Raw genomic sequence first — 19478 nt, forward strand, 5'->3', positions numbered from 1 at the left:
GCTTCCTACTTACATCAAACGCCGGCACTGTGGGTGCCAATCAGCCGCCGATATTTTACACAAATTCCACTGGTTTTATGTTGAGGAGGCAGAAACTCGCTTGTCGAGGAGACACATGACCTCCTGTGAAGCCTTTTATTTGGATCGCAGAGGATAAAATGTGCTTTATGCTTATAACTCATACATTATAAAGGCTTTAACCGCAAGAAAATGCCCACTTTGTCGTATTTTTATTACTTTTTTCCTGAGAAAAACGAGCTGCTTCTGTATTTATAAAGAAACTGCAGAAAGAAGGTTAAACAGAGCTGGGCAGTGTGGCCAAAATAAAAAAATCTCAACCATCGATTTTATTATTTGCATGTACGCCACTGTTCAAAAGTTTAGGGTCACCCAGGCAATGCCATGAAAACTCCCACTTTTATCCATGTGCTAACATAACTGCACAAGGGTTTTCTAATCATCAATGAGCCTTTCAACACCATTAGCTAACATGATGTAGCATTAGAACACAGGAGTGATGGTTGCTGGAAATGTTCCTCTGTACCTCTATGGAGATATTCCATTAAAAATCAGCTGTTTCCAGCTACAATAGTCATTTACCACATTAACAATGTCTACACTGGATTTATCATTCATTTAATGCTATATTCACTGGATAAAAACTGCTTTTCTTTCAAAAATAAGGACATTTCTAGGTGACCCCAAACTTCTGAACGGTGGTGTATGTTTTTGCCAGAATGTGTCTTTCTACTCCACTAATCTCTTTTGGATTAACTTGTTAGGACCTTGGCTGCATGAGGACATTATTTGGTGTGTTTTTATGCTTCACGTGGTCCAGCATGTGTGCAGTGTTTATGAAGGAGTTTCTTTAAAGGACTAATTCCCTGAGCCTCCCTCTGCTTGTGTCACAGCTGCTCAGGTTCATCTCTAACTCGGCCGGTCGGTGAGGAGCAGCGGACCGCGAAGCCTTCGGTGTCGTCGCTCTGGATCGATGGCGAGGCAGCGCCAGGACGAGGTCACGTGACCCGCCGGAGGAAAGGTGACATTGGCTGATCCGGCGGCGCTAGCCAGACAGTCGGCACCAGTTGGCCCAGCTGGACGGGGTAGGTGGTGGTGGAGGGGATGGAGGGGATGGAGGGCATGGAGGGGATGGAGGGGATGGAGGGGATGGAGGGGATGGAGGGGATGGAGGGGATGGAGGGGATGGAGGGCATGGAGGGGATGGAGGGGATGGAGGGGATGGAGGGGATGGAGGGGATGGAGGGCATGGAGGGGATGGAGGGGATGGAGGGGATGGAGGGGATGGAGGGCATGGAGGGGATGGAGGGGATGGAGGGGATGGAGGGGATGGAGGGGATGGAGGGGTCGGTGTGACCTGAGCCAGGAGGCCTGGAGCTGCTGGAGCTGATGCTGATGCTGATGCTTCCAGCTAACTGGGGACCGACTGGCTGCCAGTTCTTTTCTGAGGGAAGTAAGTGTTGGCTGCGAGAAAAGTTGCTCGGAGTTGCCAGGTGACGTCATAATGTGTGAGAGACAGCAGCAGAAGAGGCAGTCGGATGCTTTATTCAAGTCATAGCAGAATGTAAAAATATATGGTTAAGTGGCTATTCAGTACCAAACAGATCTACTATTAACCCTCCGACCCCTTTTCTGCTGTTGCCACATTTTTACTCACTGTGGGCTCATTTTTCACTGCAATATAAAGTCCTGCACCTCTATGGAAACAGTCAGTCATGACTAGAGGTAGAGAGAAATCAGAAATATCTTCCCTGCACTATGACACAGGTATAATGCCATAAATCATAAAGAAAAGAAAGAGCAAAAACATAATTGCTTTGATTACTTATTTGGCAAAGATTTGCTTTAACTTCCCACAAGTGTCACCCATACCGGAAATAAGTACTAACTTTACATACTAAAGATATTTAACTGTAGATTTTTTATTTGGTTCCATCCTGTCTGCTCTGTCTAAACACTGCCTGCAGTTCACCATTAAATAAAAACAACATTCAACTCAACATGTCCATCCAATGTTTAATTAAAATAATTACATTTTTAATTTAAATCTTATAAAAACAACTTAAAGTGCAATATAAGGCATGATACCTTCTTCCTTTAAACATGGACAGTGAATTAAAAACGAGCCTATGTCCACATCGTCAAACAAAGAAGAAAAGACAGAAAGCAAAGCAGACCTGACATGACACAGAAATGGAACAAACTGGTAAAATTCATAAAAATTCAGCAGAATGCAGAAAATTAAATGTTTGATGCTCAAAATTTCCTTTGAAAGGACACCAGGATTCCTGTTTAATAAATATTGTGTAACAAAAAGCATTCCAAAAAGTAAGCAGAATTATAGAATATCATCCATCCATTATCTATACACCGCTTAATCCTCACTAGGGTCATGGGGGGGTGGAGTCTATCCCAGCTGACTCAGGTGAAGGCAGGGGACACCCTAGACAGGTCACCAGTCTGTCACAGGGCTACATACAGAGACAAACAATCACTCTCACATTCACACCTACGGGCAATTTAGAATGATCAATTAACCTCAGCATATTTTTGGACTGTGGGAGGAAGCCGGAGTACCCGGAGAAAACCCACGCATGCACAGGGAGAACATGCAAACTCCATGCAGAAAGATCCCGGGAAAGCCGGGACGTGAACCAGGGATCTTCTAGCTGCAAGGCGAAAGTGCTAACCACTACGCCACTGTGCAGCCCTATAGAATATCATAAACTGGAAAATACTAAACTGAAGAGCAAGTATTTAAATACAGTAACTGAGTCAAAATACTTGGTTAATTTGCGCCACTGAGAGACAAAAGTGCTTTTATTTTTTGGGTTTGTTGAGCAAAAAGTTAGTTTTTCTATTTTTATTTTGTTTTGGGGAAATCTTGGAGTGTGAAGCGGAGATGGAAGCTGCTGACAGTAATTGGAGCTTCACAAACAAATGTTTCATGCAGCGTTTTTTAGGGAGGAATGTTCTGATTGGTTAAAGGTCAGCAGGTGAAGTCGCAGGTTTTCTGGATGTACAATGTCAAAGTAAAGGTCAGGAAGAAGGTGAGAGAAGAGGAAGTAAGGAAGCAGTTCTGAGAATCTGAGAGCATTTGTGCATGAAGTCTTTTACTTTTGTTCTAAAATATTACAATGATTGTAATTAAAGTCAGTTGTTGGAAATTCAGTGTTTTTGGAGCGTGTTAGAACTGAGAATTGACCACTGGCGATCACAGCACAATGAATGTCAGTCAGATGTCAGTCTGACTGGCTCTAAAGTTGCATTTATCAGTCAGAGAGGCTGAAAACATTCAGATTACACATTATAAAATGAACACAATATGGCAAAGCAAGTTTTTAGCAACACCAAACCCAGCAGGAGAAGAGAGGATTCTGAAAACATCAGAACAGATGTTTCAGCCCTGATCATCCAAATATCTGACATGTCAGCAATAAAAACTCACTGCAAAAAAAAGTAAAATCATGTTTAAAAAAAACTTCAAGTCAGGCAGAAAGGGTTTTGGAGAAAATATATTCAGAAATAGTAGAATATTGTGACACTCAAACGCTGAAAATAATGAAATAATGGTAAATATCCACATATTTAGTGGACTTAAATACAGAAAAAACTGTAATTTTAGTCACACATTTTAATTTTTTTAAAAAAAGCTACTTGTAAAAATAAAGATTTTTGACTGTTACAGTCAGCATGTAAATTATTACCTTTTACTAGATATAATCGAACAAAACAGTGGAAATCTGTCAGTCCTTAATATATACAATTCTTCTTTTAAACAATGGCAAATATCTTTAAAAAATAATTCTATTTTTTGCTGATTCACGAATTATCTTTTATTAAAAACCTTTTTTTTTGTGTGGCCTGTTTTTCAAGGTTTACATGTAAATGAAAACATTTTTTTCTGTGATTTGAATATGGATTATGAGTAGTTTAATGAAACGGGGAAAATTCTGTAAAATAACAGTAAATTATTCAATTAAAAAAACTGTTTAAGCTGATGTAGTTGGCTCTTTGTCAACATTTTGAACTTTTTTATGTAGTTTTGAGGGACAGCTGGTTTACATATAAATTAAAGTTGATTTACTACATAACTACAGATTGCAGATCGCTCAGAGGCCACTGTCATAATTTAAACTACTGTGTACAAGTTGAAAGATGTGTCTGATAACATTTTAATAAATCGGTGTGTTTCTGTAACTTTCAGGTTTAATAGCAAATGAGCTGCAGTTACTTAAACATGAGTCAGACATTTAGATTTTTCATTCATATTCTCTGCAGTTTCCTTTCAGTCATTGGAGAGTCTGTAGCTAAACTAATAATAATAAATGACCTTAAGGAACTCATTGTTTTTAGTTTTCTATAGTTAACAAAAACCCTGTAAAATGTGTCAAATCCCCTTTTTCTTGCTGCTTGATTAGGTGGAATTAAAAGCGGCGTGGCAGCAGGTGGAGCTGGGAGATGCGCCCAAACCTCCTGCCACTGTGTCGCTGTGTTTCATCATCACAGGACTTCTTATTGTTTGCTTCAGGTGCTTCTGCTGACATTAGACTCAGCGCTGGAGGTCAAGCCGGTAAATAATAAAATAAAATTCTGCCTGCTGTCATCCTGCCACACCTCACAGTGATGCCAAACTCAAAATAAATGTATTTTAAGGGCTGCATGAGAGCAGCTTTGGGCAGCAGTCAGACTTGAAGCATCTGTTCCAGACTGAGTTAACCTCCACTGACTCCATGTCAGCCCCGTACACATCTAGAAATGTTTATTTCTGTATATTTATATGCAGCCAGGACTCCCAGGAAGGCAGCAGTGATTTATGTCTTACTCAAACACTTTACAAGAGTCTGCAAGTTTTAGAAACAACTAAGAGGCATCACTGTCAGAAAAATGACGCTGCGATGCAAATCAGAGCATCTGATGTCTATTAGTGGAAGCAGTGAAATGAATACATTAGTATGTTATTTTAGGAGTGGATGAAGGGATATTTTGCTCCACTCTGAGATAGATTCAGGACTGATCGGCCTCCACCCCTTATTCCTGGAATTGTTTCAGCCTTGATTGGATATTGACTCGACCCTGATGCTCCACGCACGCAGCGATTCGGTGCTTTTTCCGGACCGTGCGCACTCACCGGCTGAAGGGGTGGAAAACTCTCCCCAGCACCCCGGAAACAGAGCAGAAAAAATGAGGCGTCGCTTGAGCGGCTCTTACCTGTAATTGTCCCACTCCCTTCCCGCACCTTAACGCCCTTTTTAAACCATCGGTGGGCTTCTGCTGCTACTACAATCCAGTGGCGAGTCTGTGCCGTGGAGACATTTGCGTCCTGGACTGGCGAAGATGGGGAAAAACGGGAGTGGTGGCTTTGTCTTTTCTCTCTTCCACTTAAGAAATCACGATTATTCTTCTGCTAGCATCTCATCCACCATCAGAACTGAAAGTCTCCCGCATCCGAACCTCCTGCTTCTTTAAATTCCGGCGGTCCAAACAGAAACCGATCAGACTCTGGCTGATAATGAGCGTTAATTGCGTCTTGTCGGTGCGCCTGTTTTAGGGGCGACCGACACCCAGCAGATCAGATCTCACGCTTAGAATGAATGAATTGTCAAAGTATTGGATCCGGATCGATCACTTGAGCTCCGAGTCTTTGCTCTGCCGCGTCTCTTCCAGTCTGACAGCTCCGCTCTGTGCGCACGAACTTTTATGGAGACTCCAGAGCGCACGGCGCACCGCCACTACCTCACCAGTAATCAGATTACTGTCACGGATTTCTGGCGTTTTTTTAACTACGATTTACTCCATCTGTGAATATCACATGATAATCGATTATTAAAGGTGTGTAGTTAGATTAAGATGAACAGAAGTTCAAAATGATATTTTCGTTTCCAAGATGAGTTTAAAAAAGCCTAAATTATTAAGATTCTTTTTGTTTCAGACCAAGACAAAAATCACCAAAATAGGTATTATAACGAAAAAAAAGAGTCACTGGTTCTGGATTGGGCGCATTTGGTGAAGCAGGACACACAAATGATCAATTAATCAGTGATAAAGAACATTAATTAGTGAGGCTCAGTGGCAGTAATTCCCATGAAGACATCAGTAATAACAGCAAAAGCTTTACAATCCCAAACACCTGTGTCCATCTTCTAGAAGCTCTGACAACCTCCTGAACTCATAAAACACTGTAATCAGGTGAACTGCAAACATACGAGCCTTCTCCGTTCAAATCTTGTCCACTAGTGTCATCATGTGGATGTTTGATGCAATAGCAGGAAACTGCTCCACTAAAAACATACAGTTTGATCAAAAATGTTTATTCCATGGTCAAAACATTCCTATCACACGTATACATCCGATTTTCTTTTTTTGTTTTTACAAACAGCAAAATTCCATGGTATAATGCATGTGAGGAGACAAAAAAAAAACAGAAAAGTGACATTAAGCACAAAGTGATTGGCTTTTGCAGCTCAGGAATAAAAAGGAAACACTTAAATCCTTTCAGCTCCGTCCGTCGGAAAAATCTAAACTTTCTTTTTACTTCAGAATAATATCATCCGAAGGCAAAAAGAGTTTTAAGAGAGATGGGGTTCATTTCCCTCTCCCATGGTGGACTGATACGACTGAATGTCCTCATGTTCTGGATTAAAAATTGATTCTTCAAGCTGCTTCTGAAAGGCATCAGTGGCTGTAGTAGTAAGTAGTCCATGGACTCCTTTTCCCAGAGTTCCTCAGCATTCCTCCTTGATGTAGATTTGTTCGTATGAGTCCGTCTCCAGGTGCTCCAGACGGTCCGTCTGTCCGTTCATTATCTCGTCGGGGGTTTTCATGAACCTGAGGAATGTGACACAGATGGAAATTCTGTTTTTACTTTGTTTGGTCTGTAGTTCAAACCCAACAATAAGACCAGCTGCGTAACCACTCGCAAAATAGCATCACAACCTGGACTCCGCAGACCTCTCAAGGAGTCCTGTGGTATCAGCTAAGATGCTAGCAGAAGATCCTTTATGTCCTGGAAGCTGTCAGGTGGAACTTTTATGGATCTGACCTGTTTTTCCAGCACATACCACAGATTCTCTATCGGATTGAGATATGGAGGCGATTTAACACCTTGAACTCTTTGTCGTGCTCCTCAAACCCTTCCTGCACAATGTTTGCAGTGTGGCTCGGACATTATCCTTTTGCCATGAAGAAGTGTAAGTGATCTGGGATAGTGTTTAGGTAGGTGTTGAAGTAACATCTACACGAACGTAGGATCTCTCCGACTTTGAGGGATGGTCTGATTAAATGTATGAATCCTCAGGTTTGTCCCACTGTCAGATCATCAAGTGCATGAAATGTACCAAGCATAGTGGGCGGACATGGCACGGGATATCTGGAGAATTTAGAACTTCCCACTGTGTTTGGGCTTCGTCACTGGAAATCATGTACGAATCAAAGTTCCACTAAAGTCCTGCAGCAACTTCTTCAATTAGTGATGAATTATAAAGGTGTGGATGATTGAGAATTTCGAAAGCAGAAAGCATGAATTGGCATATAATGTGATTTTCCTGCACCCTATAAGATGTAAACGAACCAAACATTGATGGTGTAATGAAGAAATCTGCAGTGAAGTTTATCTGTCAGGAACAGCGTCGGCCAACTCGCTGTTATGGTTAAAGTCAGTCAAATGTCCATGTAGGATTTACAGATGTTCATGGCTTTCCTAATTTTTGGTAGTTTGCCACAGTCTTCTAAAGATATTCTCTATGTGCATCAGTGAACCTTGGGCACTGTTGACCCTCTTGCCAGCTCCTTGGTTGTCCTTCCTTGGACCATGGAAATTGCTGGATACTAGAAACACCCCACCAGACCTACTGCATCTTGTCAAAATCATTGAGATCCTCCTGCTGCCCATTTCTCCTGCTTCCACCATGTTCCAACTTCACAAACTAAATGTTCACTTGCTGCCTAATACATCCCATCCACTCACAGGTGTCGTTGTAACGAGATAATCGGTGTTATAATCAACGTTATTCACTTTGTTGTGGCTGATCAGTGTCTGCCACAAACAGTTTAATAGATTTTAAGAAGATCTTGTACTTCATCTACCTGAATAGAAGTCTTTGTCCAGGCTCTTTCCTGATAATGTTGAGTTTGTAGTAGTGTCTCAGTGCTCGCGACATCTTCTCGTACGTCATGTTGGTCCTGTTCTGTTGGAGTTAAAAGGAGCCCAAGTGTCATTAGCGATAATAATAAAAGCGACATTTTCAGCACTTCTACGCTCTCGGTGCCATTTAAAGCTGCATTAGATAGAAAAAGAGATCTGACGTTTCATCTTTCACCTCATTAAGTTACAAAGGCAATTACGTTGGAAAACATTTTCACAAATAACAGCCAAAACAATGAACTAAACAAAGTTCAGCGGGTTGAACAGTTGTAGCAAAACCCTTTTCTGTTGTCTTGATCTGTGGTTTTCCTGCTAGCTGATGGAAGACAATAAGCAAACTCCTGCTGATGGTGTGTTTACCTTGTGGTTGCCCCAGAGCCTGGCCAGGCCGTTAGGGTCCAGGATGCGGAAGACTTTGTTCTCTGGATCCTCCCAGCGGATGTAGTTCTCGTACCTGCTGTCCGATAGGAGCTGGTAGACGTAGTCCCACAGCAGCCTGCAGTCTGAGAGCAGCCGACAGGGAAAACACTGAGTGGGCCTCCAGAGACCGTGGATCTCTGAGGAAACTCTAATGCAAGTCAGCGTTGAAGGACTGAAGCCTCACGTGAGAAGATTTTCAATGCTTTGTGTAGAGAATAAGATAACTAACATCCTGCTCTGGCATGGTGAAGTGTCTCAGCATGCAGTTTATCCTTCAATTTAATATATGTTGTAGTTTATTTATGATGTTACAAGTATTCAAAGCTTGAAATTTAAAGGATATAGATTAAAATCCGACCAAAAAGCCCTGAATGTTATGGAAATATGTTTGATTTTTGTCATATGTGATGCTGGAAGACAACTTACTCAGCTTTCCTAGATACCACTAACTTTACACCAGTAGCAACCACCATCGCTAAATGCTAAAGCTATAATATCAGACACCTAAACTGATAATACTGAAGGGACTAAAAAACATTACGTGAAATAGTTTCTGGTTTACTAGTTTTGCCACAAAAAAATTACAGTTTAGTAAAAATAAAAGAAATGCAATAGTCGGGCTTTTGTTGGGCTTCTTTGCTAGCAATGCTAATGCACAAGCTAGCTAGTCAAATGAAACAAATTAAAAATGTCTAATTATAAGTTAATATGTAAATCATAACATTACATTCATTTATGATAATACAAGTCTTTAAATCTTCAAATTTAAGAGCTTACATAGATAGCAGTACTTGCTAACTTTGTAGATGGATGCTAAAGCTAATTAGCACTAAATGCTGGTAGATAATGGCTTTAAAAAAAGCTCAGAGTGTAATAATGTCACTCAGAAAATGTTGCATTTTCTGAAATAAATATAATTTAAAAGCTTCCTTTTTAATCTGTAATATAAGGTCTAAGTAGCTAACTTCAGCATCACTTTCTTTACCTCATTTAGCTAAAAATAATTACCTAGTGCAGGAACCATAGACTGTACTTTAGGGACCTCACGACTGCCTACCTACAGCTGTGCTCAGTACCTGATGGTGTTTTGGACCACCTCCTCTGTTTAGAGATGGTCCACCTTTGAAGACATAAATGTCCGCATTCCGAACAGAGATGTTTGGAGAGAGGAGCTAAAGAAGCTGTCCATGTCGAACTGGAGCAACCATACAGAGGTCTATGACACCACTTACCAGGTACTTATAATAAGGTGCTGAGATGCCTTCTGAGACAGTTTAATAATGCCTAATACCTTCAGTCCATCACCTGGTCTGCTTTGTGTTGGGGATAAGATGTGATTAACATCCTGCTCTGACGTTGTGAGGTGTCGTGTAGCTTTAACCTTCTAGAACTTACCTGCTATCCGTCCGATGGGCATCTGCTGCTCCTCTGGAGGTGACACCGGCATGATGACGTGGTTCCTGTATAGCGCCTCCTGCTGCTGCAGTAGATGCTGCTGCTGCTGCTGCTGCTGCTGCTGAGCCAGCTGGTTGTGATGTCCATAGGCTTTCTCCTCGCGGCCGTTCTCCAGCGTCGCCTGGGTCGGGGGTCCTCCTCGGCTGTGCCTGAAGTCCGTACCGCCTCCACCTCCACCGCTCCGGCTCGGGCTGAGCAGCAGAGGGTTCATGATGGCGCTGGGCATGAGCTGGATTACTCGAGGAGGGTTGGCCTCCGGGGCCCCGGGGCTGCCCGGGCAGGGGGCATCTCGGGGCGTCACACAGCGGCCGTTGGCTGCAATCGGGGACACCGAGAGAGGGTACATCTCCTCCGGCAGGTGGTGGTTGCTGTCGGGCAGCTGGGAGAAGGTCTGGTGGGAGTCCTCGTTGGCGGTGCGAGGATGGTTAGGGTCTGGAGGGGATCGTCGTGGGGTGGTGTGGTGGGGGGAGCGGGAGCGGTGTCGCAGTTCGATGGTTGGTGGATGCTGGGGGATGGGTTCTGTACCACGTGGTCCCCGCCGTACCGTTTCTGAGAATAAAAAGGGCATTTATGAACCTTGTGAAACACAACACCTACAAAATTGATAAAATTACACCATTTATCAGAGCTAAAAACTGAGAGAATCGGCAGATTTTCAACTTTTCCACGGTCCTTCAACTCATCGTCTGTGACATGCTGTTCGGTCATGATGCCATATTGAAGCATGAAATTATGACATTTTATCAAAATACATTTTTTTCTTCATGTTTCATTTACAACATTTTTCATTTAACCATTTATTTGAATTCAAAGTTCAACTAACCTTTTGATTCCCCAAACCTGCTGGTGGTTTTGAAAGACTCTTTAATCCTAGGAGCTTCAGTAGAAAGTAACTGTTTTCTCTTTAGATCCTTGAACAGTTCACCTCTCATTTAAAGAAGTCCAGTTGCTTTCTACCGAAGCTCCTATAATTACCCTGACTTGCATGACTGAGAAGGGCAGCTGTGGCTCAGGTGGTAGAGCGGGTCTTCCAATGATCGAAAGGTCGGCGTTTCGATTCCCTCTCTGTCCTAGTCATGTGCTGTTGTGTCCTTGGGCAAGACACTTTACCCACCTGGCCTCCAGTGCTGCTACTCACACTGGAGTATGAATGCGTGTGAATGCTGGTGGTGGTCAAAATTACCAAAAAATACAGTTAATTAGAGCCAGAAACTATACAGAGACAGAGGGAGAGAGAATTGTTGTATTTTCAACAGGCCTTGAACTGATCATCTGGAATGTGCTGTCCAGTCAAAAAGCCAAACTAAAGCTTAAAATGGTGATATTTTATCAAAATCACTTTATTCTACCTGCATTATTTAAACATTTACTTGAACTGAAAAATTAGACTTCAACCCTTTGAACCCCCAAACCTACCAGCAGGTTCAAAAGACACGTCTTTAAAAAAAATCACCAAAAATGTACAATTTATAATAGGAAAACACTGTTAAAACAGGCTCCTGTTTTCAACTTTCCGACTCTTTGTGAGCTACTCGAATGAACCAAATCGAAATTTTAAATGTTGACATTTTATTAAAATCACTTCATTCTATGTCTCATTTAAAATTTAGCTAAAATAATACCTTTGTTCTAATCAGATTATGTAAAAAACAAGAATTTCTGTGGTTCTCGACAAGATTAGTGGCTCAGCTGGGATTAATTGAAACGTGACCAAAATTCAGGCAGAACTGCAGGCCATGTTTACGTAAAAGATAGGAAATAAGTATGGAAGCCAATTAAAAATGCAAATAGTCAATTATAAGCAGTTCATTTTTGTAATAATCTGAGAAGTTCAACTTAAATTTTTTCCCTTTTTTTTAATGATTTATGACATTATAACTGTGTCATACTGCGCAGAATCTATTTTTAGTTCTCTCTGCTTCAAGTCATGGTTGTTCTGTTTCCATAGAGGTGCAGGACTTTATATTGCTGTGAAAAATGAGCCCACAGTGAATAAAAAAGAGCAAAATATACCCACAGACTGCCTGGGCTTCTGCGGGTTAAATATCTAAGTTACAGTTTAGCATGAAATAAAGCAGATTTAGGCTTACTTATTGCTTTTTAACTTTACAAAAGTAATTAGAAGGTTAATCAAGAGTGAAAATTATAGTAAATTCCAGTCCAAAATTGCCTCAAGTGCTGGTGTTTACAGTTTCCAGTGTTTGCTATAGAGGTGTGCCCACAGTAAAATAAATAGACTCTGTAGGTGGCAGAGCAGCAAACCTCATAAAGAAAGAAAGAAAACTTGGAGAAGATCTGGCGTCAAAAATGATAAAATAACTGAAGCAGCATCTTTAACAGGGTCTTAAGTGACACTCAAAACCGAAAGCATTTGAAAAGTTACACTAATTTTATTGCCTCGCATTAAAATCTAGAGAGTTGTGATTGTTTTGACCACTCATTTAAGGTTGTCTTTCCTTTTAAATGCAGCAGCCTGAGCAGAAACTGCAACTAGCAACGCCTGAAAGACTTTTTTCCTTGTGCTGGAATTCGTTCGCACTGCTGGAAGTTGAAACTGAACTTCTTATTCAGCTGTTCCCTCGCGATAAAACCACTAGGTGTCACTAATGTCCTGCTGTTTGGCTAAATGTGCAGCTTTCATTAGATTTCTGATGAGTTTTGGTGAGTTTGTGGTAGAAGCAGCCTGAATTTGACTCTGATTCAGTAAAAATATCTCTCCAGTGTGGAATTAAAAACAAGGAAGTCAGTGGTAAAAATCAACCTGCAGTTTGTGCTGTGTTGTCTAAATAAATAAAGCAGCGTTTCCTCGTGGAGCAGGTTTTAGTGTCGGTGTTTCAGGTCTGTAAAGTTACCGCTCCGTCCACTCTGATTGCTGCTGTGTCACATTTCCTCAGATCAAAGCCTGAAAACAGTCTCAGGTATTTCTCTGAAGGAACCTTCTTAAAGTCCAACAACTTTGGATATGTGGAGCCACTGTTTTGTTTTTTCACAGTGTTTGTACCATGTGTGCAAACAGATTTTTTTATTTTTTTGTTGTTACCATAGCAATACAAGGCTTTATGAGCCCACAATGAGGAAAAACGTGACAAAAAAAGGCCCAGAAAGTGCTTTGAGTTTAGAGTATTAAACAAGGAGAGCTTTAATTTGTGTATTCTTATATGCTGTATTTTCTACTTCACTGAATTATTGTAAACTGTTATGTTTGGATCAAATCAGCCTGACAGTAAATCACTCTGCAGTGTTTTTGTGATTTACTGATTTACTGAGAACAAATGTAATTAGCATAAACTCTCATTATTATTAAACAGCAAACAAATCACTGTAACAATCTCCGCTATTATAAAAACATGAGATTGTGTTAAGTAGCTTAAATGGAGCCTAAAAACTGTAATAAAATAGTGAAAAATGACAAAACTTTTAGTTTATTGTATATAAATCTGTAACTTAGCTGAAGATATTTCACTTGCAGATCTCCAAGCAGTTTTTTTGCTTTTTCTTTTTACAGTTTTACTGACTGTGGGCTCATTTTTCACTGCAGTATAAAGAGTGTGATGTCTTTTGTGCAGATGATAGTAGTATTAAGTTTCCATACCTGCTTTATCTTTGCTCTGTAAACACAACCTGCCGTTCAGCCGAAAAGTACCTGAATTTTTGTCTTTTGTGGCCGTTTGTCGCAGCTGAGTCACTTGTGGCTTCTTGGACTGCAGAAGTGCAGATTTTTATTCATTTTTTACAGGATTTGTTTAGCGCAAAGGGCTTAATTTGGTGAAGGTTTGAATGAGATGGATAGAATACAGTGATTTAAACCGAATATCATGATTTCAAGCCAAGATTTGGTTAGTTTTCTTTTGTTTTTATATTTTGTGGCGCTGATAAATCATGTGATTTGGGCAGTTTTTTAAAGACAACACCCCTTTCAAACTACTTAGAGCTGCTGTAAATATGTGTTAATTGTAGATACGACACTAATTTCAGCTGTACATCTGTATGTATGTATTGTAGTGTCACATCAATCACTATGCGACATTCAAAACTCTCTCTTTATTTTGGATTTCTGGCTGCTTTTTAAGTTTGAAACAGTCCTAAGAGGAATCAGTGATTTAGTTGCAGAATTTTTGGAGGGATTTGTGTAATAATTTCAAGAAAACTCTAAAAATAGAGGTCATTTTGAAGACGTTTTAATGAAAATTCATTCCGGCGCTGCAAATGCATGAATGGGGAATAAACTGCTGGTTGTACCGACCTTCAAGCTTCACGTGCGGCACGCCGTGTTCGTGCAGCGAATGGAAGGAGTTCCCAGGGAAGTAAGCGGATGGGTAAAACACATGGGACTTCCTCTGCTTCAGGATGTGCTGCAGCAGCTCATAGAGGACGTCTCCTGCAGAGATGCAAATGTCAGAGGTTATCAAACGGCTCCTGGTTGCATCAGTGCCTGCATAAAGTGAGACATTAGCGTTGGCGTCATCCACACAGTCGGGTTCCCCATCTTGTTCCCTTCGCTTTCCAGGCAGCGAAGGCCTTAAGCAATAATGGAAGAACCACTGAGAGGACAAACACCCTGACAGAGTAGAGTAGCACAAATCAAGACTGGTTTGTTCTTAGATATTTAATAGTTAACGCTGACGAGTACAGAAGGTGCCAAAAGTGCACGTTTCATTTCAGGTGATTTCTTAGTAAAACATGCTTTGCTTCCACAGAGCAACACGACACGTTAAATTCACTGAATTGGCAGTTTAGTCTGCTACGTCCCTTCTGGTGCATTTTTATTCATTTTAGGCTCATTTTTCTGTGGAGTATAAAGTCCTGCACCTCTTTAGAAACAGAACAACCATGACTAGAAGTAGAGAGAACTCAAAAGTCTCTTTAAAAAGTAAAAGTTGAATTTCTTTGATGATTTATTTTACAAAAATGCAAAAGCCTAGAATCAATATACACTTTTCCAGATGTGTTACCAATACTGGAAATAAAAAGCAGTAACTCTACATACTACAGATATTTTACTACTTTCATTTTTACAATCTTTACAAACCAGGTATTTTCAACAGTACTAGACAGGTGTTTACTTTTTTTTTTTTTGGGGGGGCCATGCTGCATTTATTTTATTAACTACAATTTATTTTGTGCACACAGGTGTTACCAATGGAAAAAATATGATGTTTTTTCATACTATAGATACATGACATCTTAGATTTTTAATTTAAAACACAACCTGCAGTTCAGCCGAAAAGTCCCTGAATTTTTTATCATGTGACTGTTGGTGGCAGCTGAGTCCCTGAAGGCTTCACGATTACACAGAAGACTGCAGATTGTTTTGTTTTTCATACAATCTGGTTAGAATGTTGTTGGGTTTTTTGGCCAATTTTTAATGAGACATGTCAAAAAGGTGATTTTAATAAAGTATTGCGATTTTAGGCTTAGATTTTGTTATGTTTGATTTGTTTCCATGTGGTCTAAACACAGCCTGCAGTTCAGTCGAAAAGTACCTGAAGTTTTTATCATGTCACCAATGGCTTCATGGTTACACTGAAGACCACAACATTTTATGTTTACAGAATCTGGTTCGAGCAAAAGTTTCTTTATTGCCAAATTTAAAATAATTCATAAGAGAAAGTGAGTTTGATTAAATATAATTTTAAGCTTAGATTTAGTTAACTTTAGTAGTTTACAGACAGTTTCTACCTATAATAAATGGAATTTTTTAGTTTTTTGCAGTCTTATTCATTTTATTTTTGAATTTGTAAGTGAGACACGTAAAATAATGTGACTTTGATCAAATATCCCGATTTCAAGCTCAGATAAGAATCTTCACAGTGAGTAGTTCAAGGACTATCGGAAAGCTTAAAACTCTACAGTTCAATTCAGTTTTATTTAGATTGCTCCAATTCCAATTCAGATTGTCTCAAGACACTTTACAGAACCCATGATGAACCCCCAGAGCGACAGTGGCGAGAAAAGTTCAGTTCTGTGTTTTTTGCAGTCTCTTGCTCTGATAAATGGTGTCATTTTGGAAAAAATTTAAAAGATAACTTGCTTTTCAAACCTTCTACTAGGTTTTAAGGTTCAGAGGGTTAATCTATGTTGTGCCAAATTGAAATATTATCTTCTTTTTGCACTAAAAAGTAGAATTTTACAGGAAAATGTAGGTTCATACTGTAAAGGCTGGAGTTAAACAGCTAGAAAATCTAAATACGTCTGCAGATGAGCTACTGCAGGCAGTTTGTAGTAGATGATCCTGGCGTTGTGCTCTAAGTGGTGGCGCTGTCGCCAGGCACCACGCCTGAGCAGGAAGTTGGATAAATGATTTACAGCCGTTTGTTTAGCCTCAACATCGACTCTAACCGCTCAGGGTCTGGCATGACAAAACATTTCCCCGGCTAACGAACCACCGCAGGTACAGTTTGTTAAAGACTTACCATAACAGGGAAATGATTCTCATAAAGGAAGTGATGGCGAACACATGCACACAAACAAACACACGCCCCTTTCACTTCTCGCTTTTACCAGTCCTGCGGCATCAAACTGGAAGATTCCCACTCTGACTGTGTTTAAACTTCCCACTTCGCCTCATAGCTGCTCACAAAGGAGCAAAGTGGTAACCAGAAATCAGGAAATTTCAGAAAGAGCTGCTGTTGAGCATTTTCAAGTCCAAACAGGCCGCTGTAACGAAGCTGTAACCGATTACTGGAAGTGAGGCGAAGACGTTCCAGGAAAGAAAACATGTTGTGTTCTATCAGATTATTCTTCTCAGAGCCTCTACAAAGGAAAGTGTGCCACGCAGCTTGGACTGATGGGAACTTACAATCATGCAAATGTGGAAAAGGAGCCAATTAACCGTCTTTTTCACTAAGCTGACACAAGGCTGTAACAAAAACTGACGCTGAAATATAATTTATCCAAGTTTTATCATTTGAATTTGGGGGGAAAAAGTGATCAGAACCTGCTGATGCATGAAACACCCACAAACATTGAACAAAACCATGAGTCACATTTTCCAGATTTTTTCTCAGACGTTTCTCGACAGGATGTGAATGTTTTGCATAGATTTAACTTGGAAACATCCTGAAAACATCTGTCAGCTGGATCACATCAGTCTATAGCTGCAGATTAATCCTGACAACATGTAGTGTCATTTAGAAATCACACAAACTGACCTGAACAGAGCAACTTTTACTGACTTTAACAGATTCACAGATGACTTGTATAGAAGATTTAACATGATTCATTCAATTAATCATTAGAATACATCAGTAAAAGCTGAAATAAGTAAATGTCAAGAGTTAAATAGATGAACACAATCAAATAATTTCACACACAATCAATCAATAAATAGATGCTGCAGATAATGCAATGTGGAAAAACAGCAATTTAACTCAAATATGTTGTTTTTTTGACCACTTTTTTAAACTTTTTTACTGCTTGATACAAAAGAAAACCAGAACAATTCTCATTTTCAAAACTAATCTACAAGAGAAACCGTCTAATAAAATATAATTTAGTTGGATTTAAGAGGTTTTTTTACTTAATTTACAAAATATGGAGGTTGTTAAAGTGGATTATGCAATATTATTTTAGCTTCTGACAATTAAAAGAACAATATTAACGCGTAAAAATGCACAACTTAAAGAAAACAGTCAGTTTAGATTAAATAATTTGGTTTTATTGTTGTTAAATCTGACATTTGAATGCCTTATTTTACTCTTTTTAAACTAAGTTTTGGTCGCACGGCTGTCTGAGCTTCTGTGTGAAGAAAGAATGACTGAATGTTTAAAGAAATAAAGATTTTTCAGTGGACATTATGTACAATTTTGGCCTGTTTTATTAGAGTCAACATGTAAATTAATATTATTTTCTATATATATATTATTCCCTAGATATTATGTGTAATTTAACAAAACAGGAAAAATCTGTAAAATAACAGCAAAAAAATCTGAATTTTTCAATGTTTAATATGCTCATATTTCTGTAATGTAACACCTGTAATTTAATAATATTTTAGCTGATTTAAATACAGTAAAAGAATAATAAGCGAACAGTACAGTGCAGCTGATACTGGTGTGTGAAATGAAAGCATTTTAAGCATTTAAACGCTGACGTGTATTAATAAAGTGGTTGTCGTGTCATGGCGGTGTTATCAGGTTATCTTTTTATAATATTTTACTCGTTTCCTCCCATTCATATGACCGTCATCCTCATCTCTGTGGGTTTGGTGTAAAATTTAAAATTTCCAGGTTGCTTCATTCAGTCGTCAAATCCTGTTTCGTGTCTAAAACCGAAATTTAAACAAACAAACTCAGTGAGGAAAAGAGTTCACTTATTTTTTTGTTGGTTTTATTTTGGTCTGCCCGGCCGCTGGCGTTGCCGGGGTGACGGTTGAGGTTGCTTTGTGCTTCCTGATCAACCGTCTGGTACTTCCTCCTCCTGCAGCCTCTAACAGTCGCTTCCATCCGTCCAGCTGACGGCATCGACTCTTCAGTAGGCTGGAATTTCCGGAAACACGACGGTTTTAAAGATGCCTCTGCGCCGGTTTTAATTATAAAACTGGTCGAACTAACAGAGCAGGGCTGCTTCTATGAATAAATGTGGTTATTTTTCAACCGTTTCACTCTTCTGTGGGTATATCGGGTTTTTATTTTGCTTTTTGCCTTTAAAAAGTGAGAACTGTACATAACGTCCACATCAAAAATCAGTATTTTAACAAACGATAACTTCTTCTTTTGGAATGTTTGACCATAAAATTGCAGCATTTCTCTAAATAAAAAGCAAAAAATATTGTAATTTTACAGCTATTTGCCACTATTTAAAAGAAAATATGTATATTAAAGGTTGAAAAATGTTAAATATTTTTACGAGTAGTTCCACAGATTTTTCCTGTCTTGTTAAATTACAAATAACATAATTAAGAACAAAATAAACTATTAATTTACATGTTAACTGTAAATAATGTCCATATTAAAAGGCTGTATTTACACAAATGGTAGCTTGTTCTTTTGCAATGTTTGACCATAAAAATCACAAAATGTTTTATAATATTTTACAGTTATCCGCCATTAAGTTAACAGATTTTTGCTCTCATGTTAAATTAAACATATTTAGTAAAATCACAAAATAAAGCATTAATTTACATGTCAACTGTCTTCAAAAAACAGCAAAAGCTATAAATGTCCACATCAAAAATATCTATTTTTACAAACAGTGGTTAGCTCTTACAACAATTTGCCACAAAATTACACTAATTTTGCTGCATTGAAATTGGCAAAAATATGATTATTTTATAAATATTTGCTGTTATTTGAAAGAAACATTATATATCATGTAAAAAGAAGATTGGTTAAAAATAATAATAACAAATTAACAGGTATTTCACAGATTTTCCCTGTTTTGCTCAATTACAGATAATTTCTGGTAAAATTATAGAAAATAAGAATACATTTATGTGTTGACT

General features: G+C 39.2%; 2 protein-coding genes across 4 annotated transcripts in view; both read right to left on the bottom strand.

The window, feature by feature from the left end:
* LOC111588392 (chemokine-like protein TAFA-2) overlaps positions 1 to 6168 on the bottom strand; it is an 87662-nt gene extending 81494 nt beyond the window's left edge. For both annotated transcript variants that reach the window (XM_055006560.1, XM_023298773.3), the window contains exon 1: positions 5230 to 6168. The gene's annotated coding sequence lies outside the window, so the exon portion shown is untranslated. The remainder of the gene's footprint in view (positions 1 to 5229) is intronic.
* A 140-nt stretch (positions 6169 to 6308) lies between these two features.
* Positions 6309 to 19478, bottom strand: part of etv6 (ETS variant transcription factor 6) — a 40476-nt gene continuing 27306 nt past the window's right edge. For both annotated transcript variants that reach the window (XM_023298772.3, XM_023298771.3), the window contains exons 4-8: positions 14280 to 14414; positions 9977 to 10585; positions 8522 to 8664; positions 8104 to 8204; positions 6309 to 6846 (exon numbers count right to left, since the gene is read on the bottom strand). In XM_023298772.3, the coding sequence (XP_023154540.2) occupies positions 6744 to 6846; positions 8104 to 8204; positions 8522 to 8664; positions 9977 to 10585; positions 14280 to 14414 (1091 nt within the window). In that variant the 3' untranslated portion in view covers positions 6309 to 6743. The remainder of the gene's footprint in view (positions 6847 to 8103; positions 8205 to 8521; positions 8665 to 9976; positions 10586 to 14279; positions 14415 to 19478) is intronic.

The sequence above is a fragment of the Amphiprion ocellaris genome, chromosome 21, assembly GCF_022539595.1.
Source record: "Amphiprion ocellaris isolate individual 3 ecotype Okinawa chromosome 21, ASM2253959v1, whole genome shotgun sequence".
NCBI classification, from domain to species: Eukaryota; Metazoa; Chordata; class Actinopteri; family Pomacentridae; genus Amphiprion; species Amphiprion ocellaris.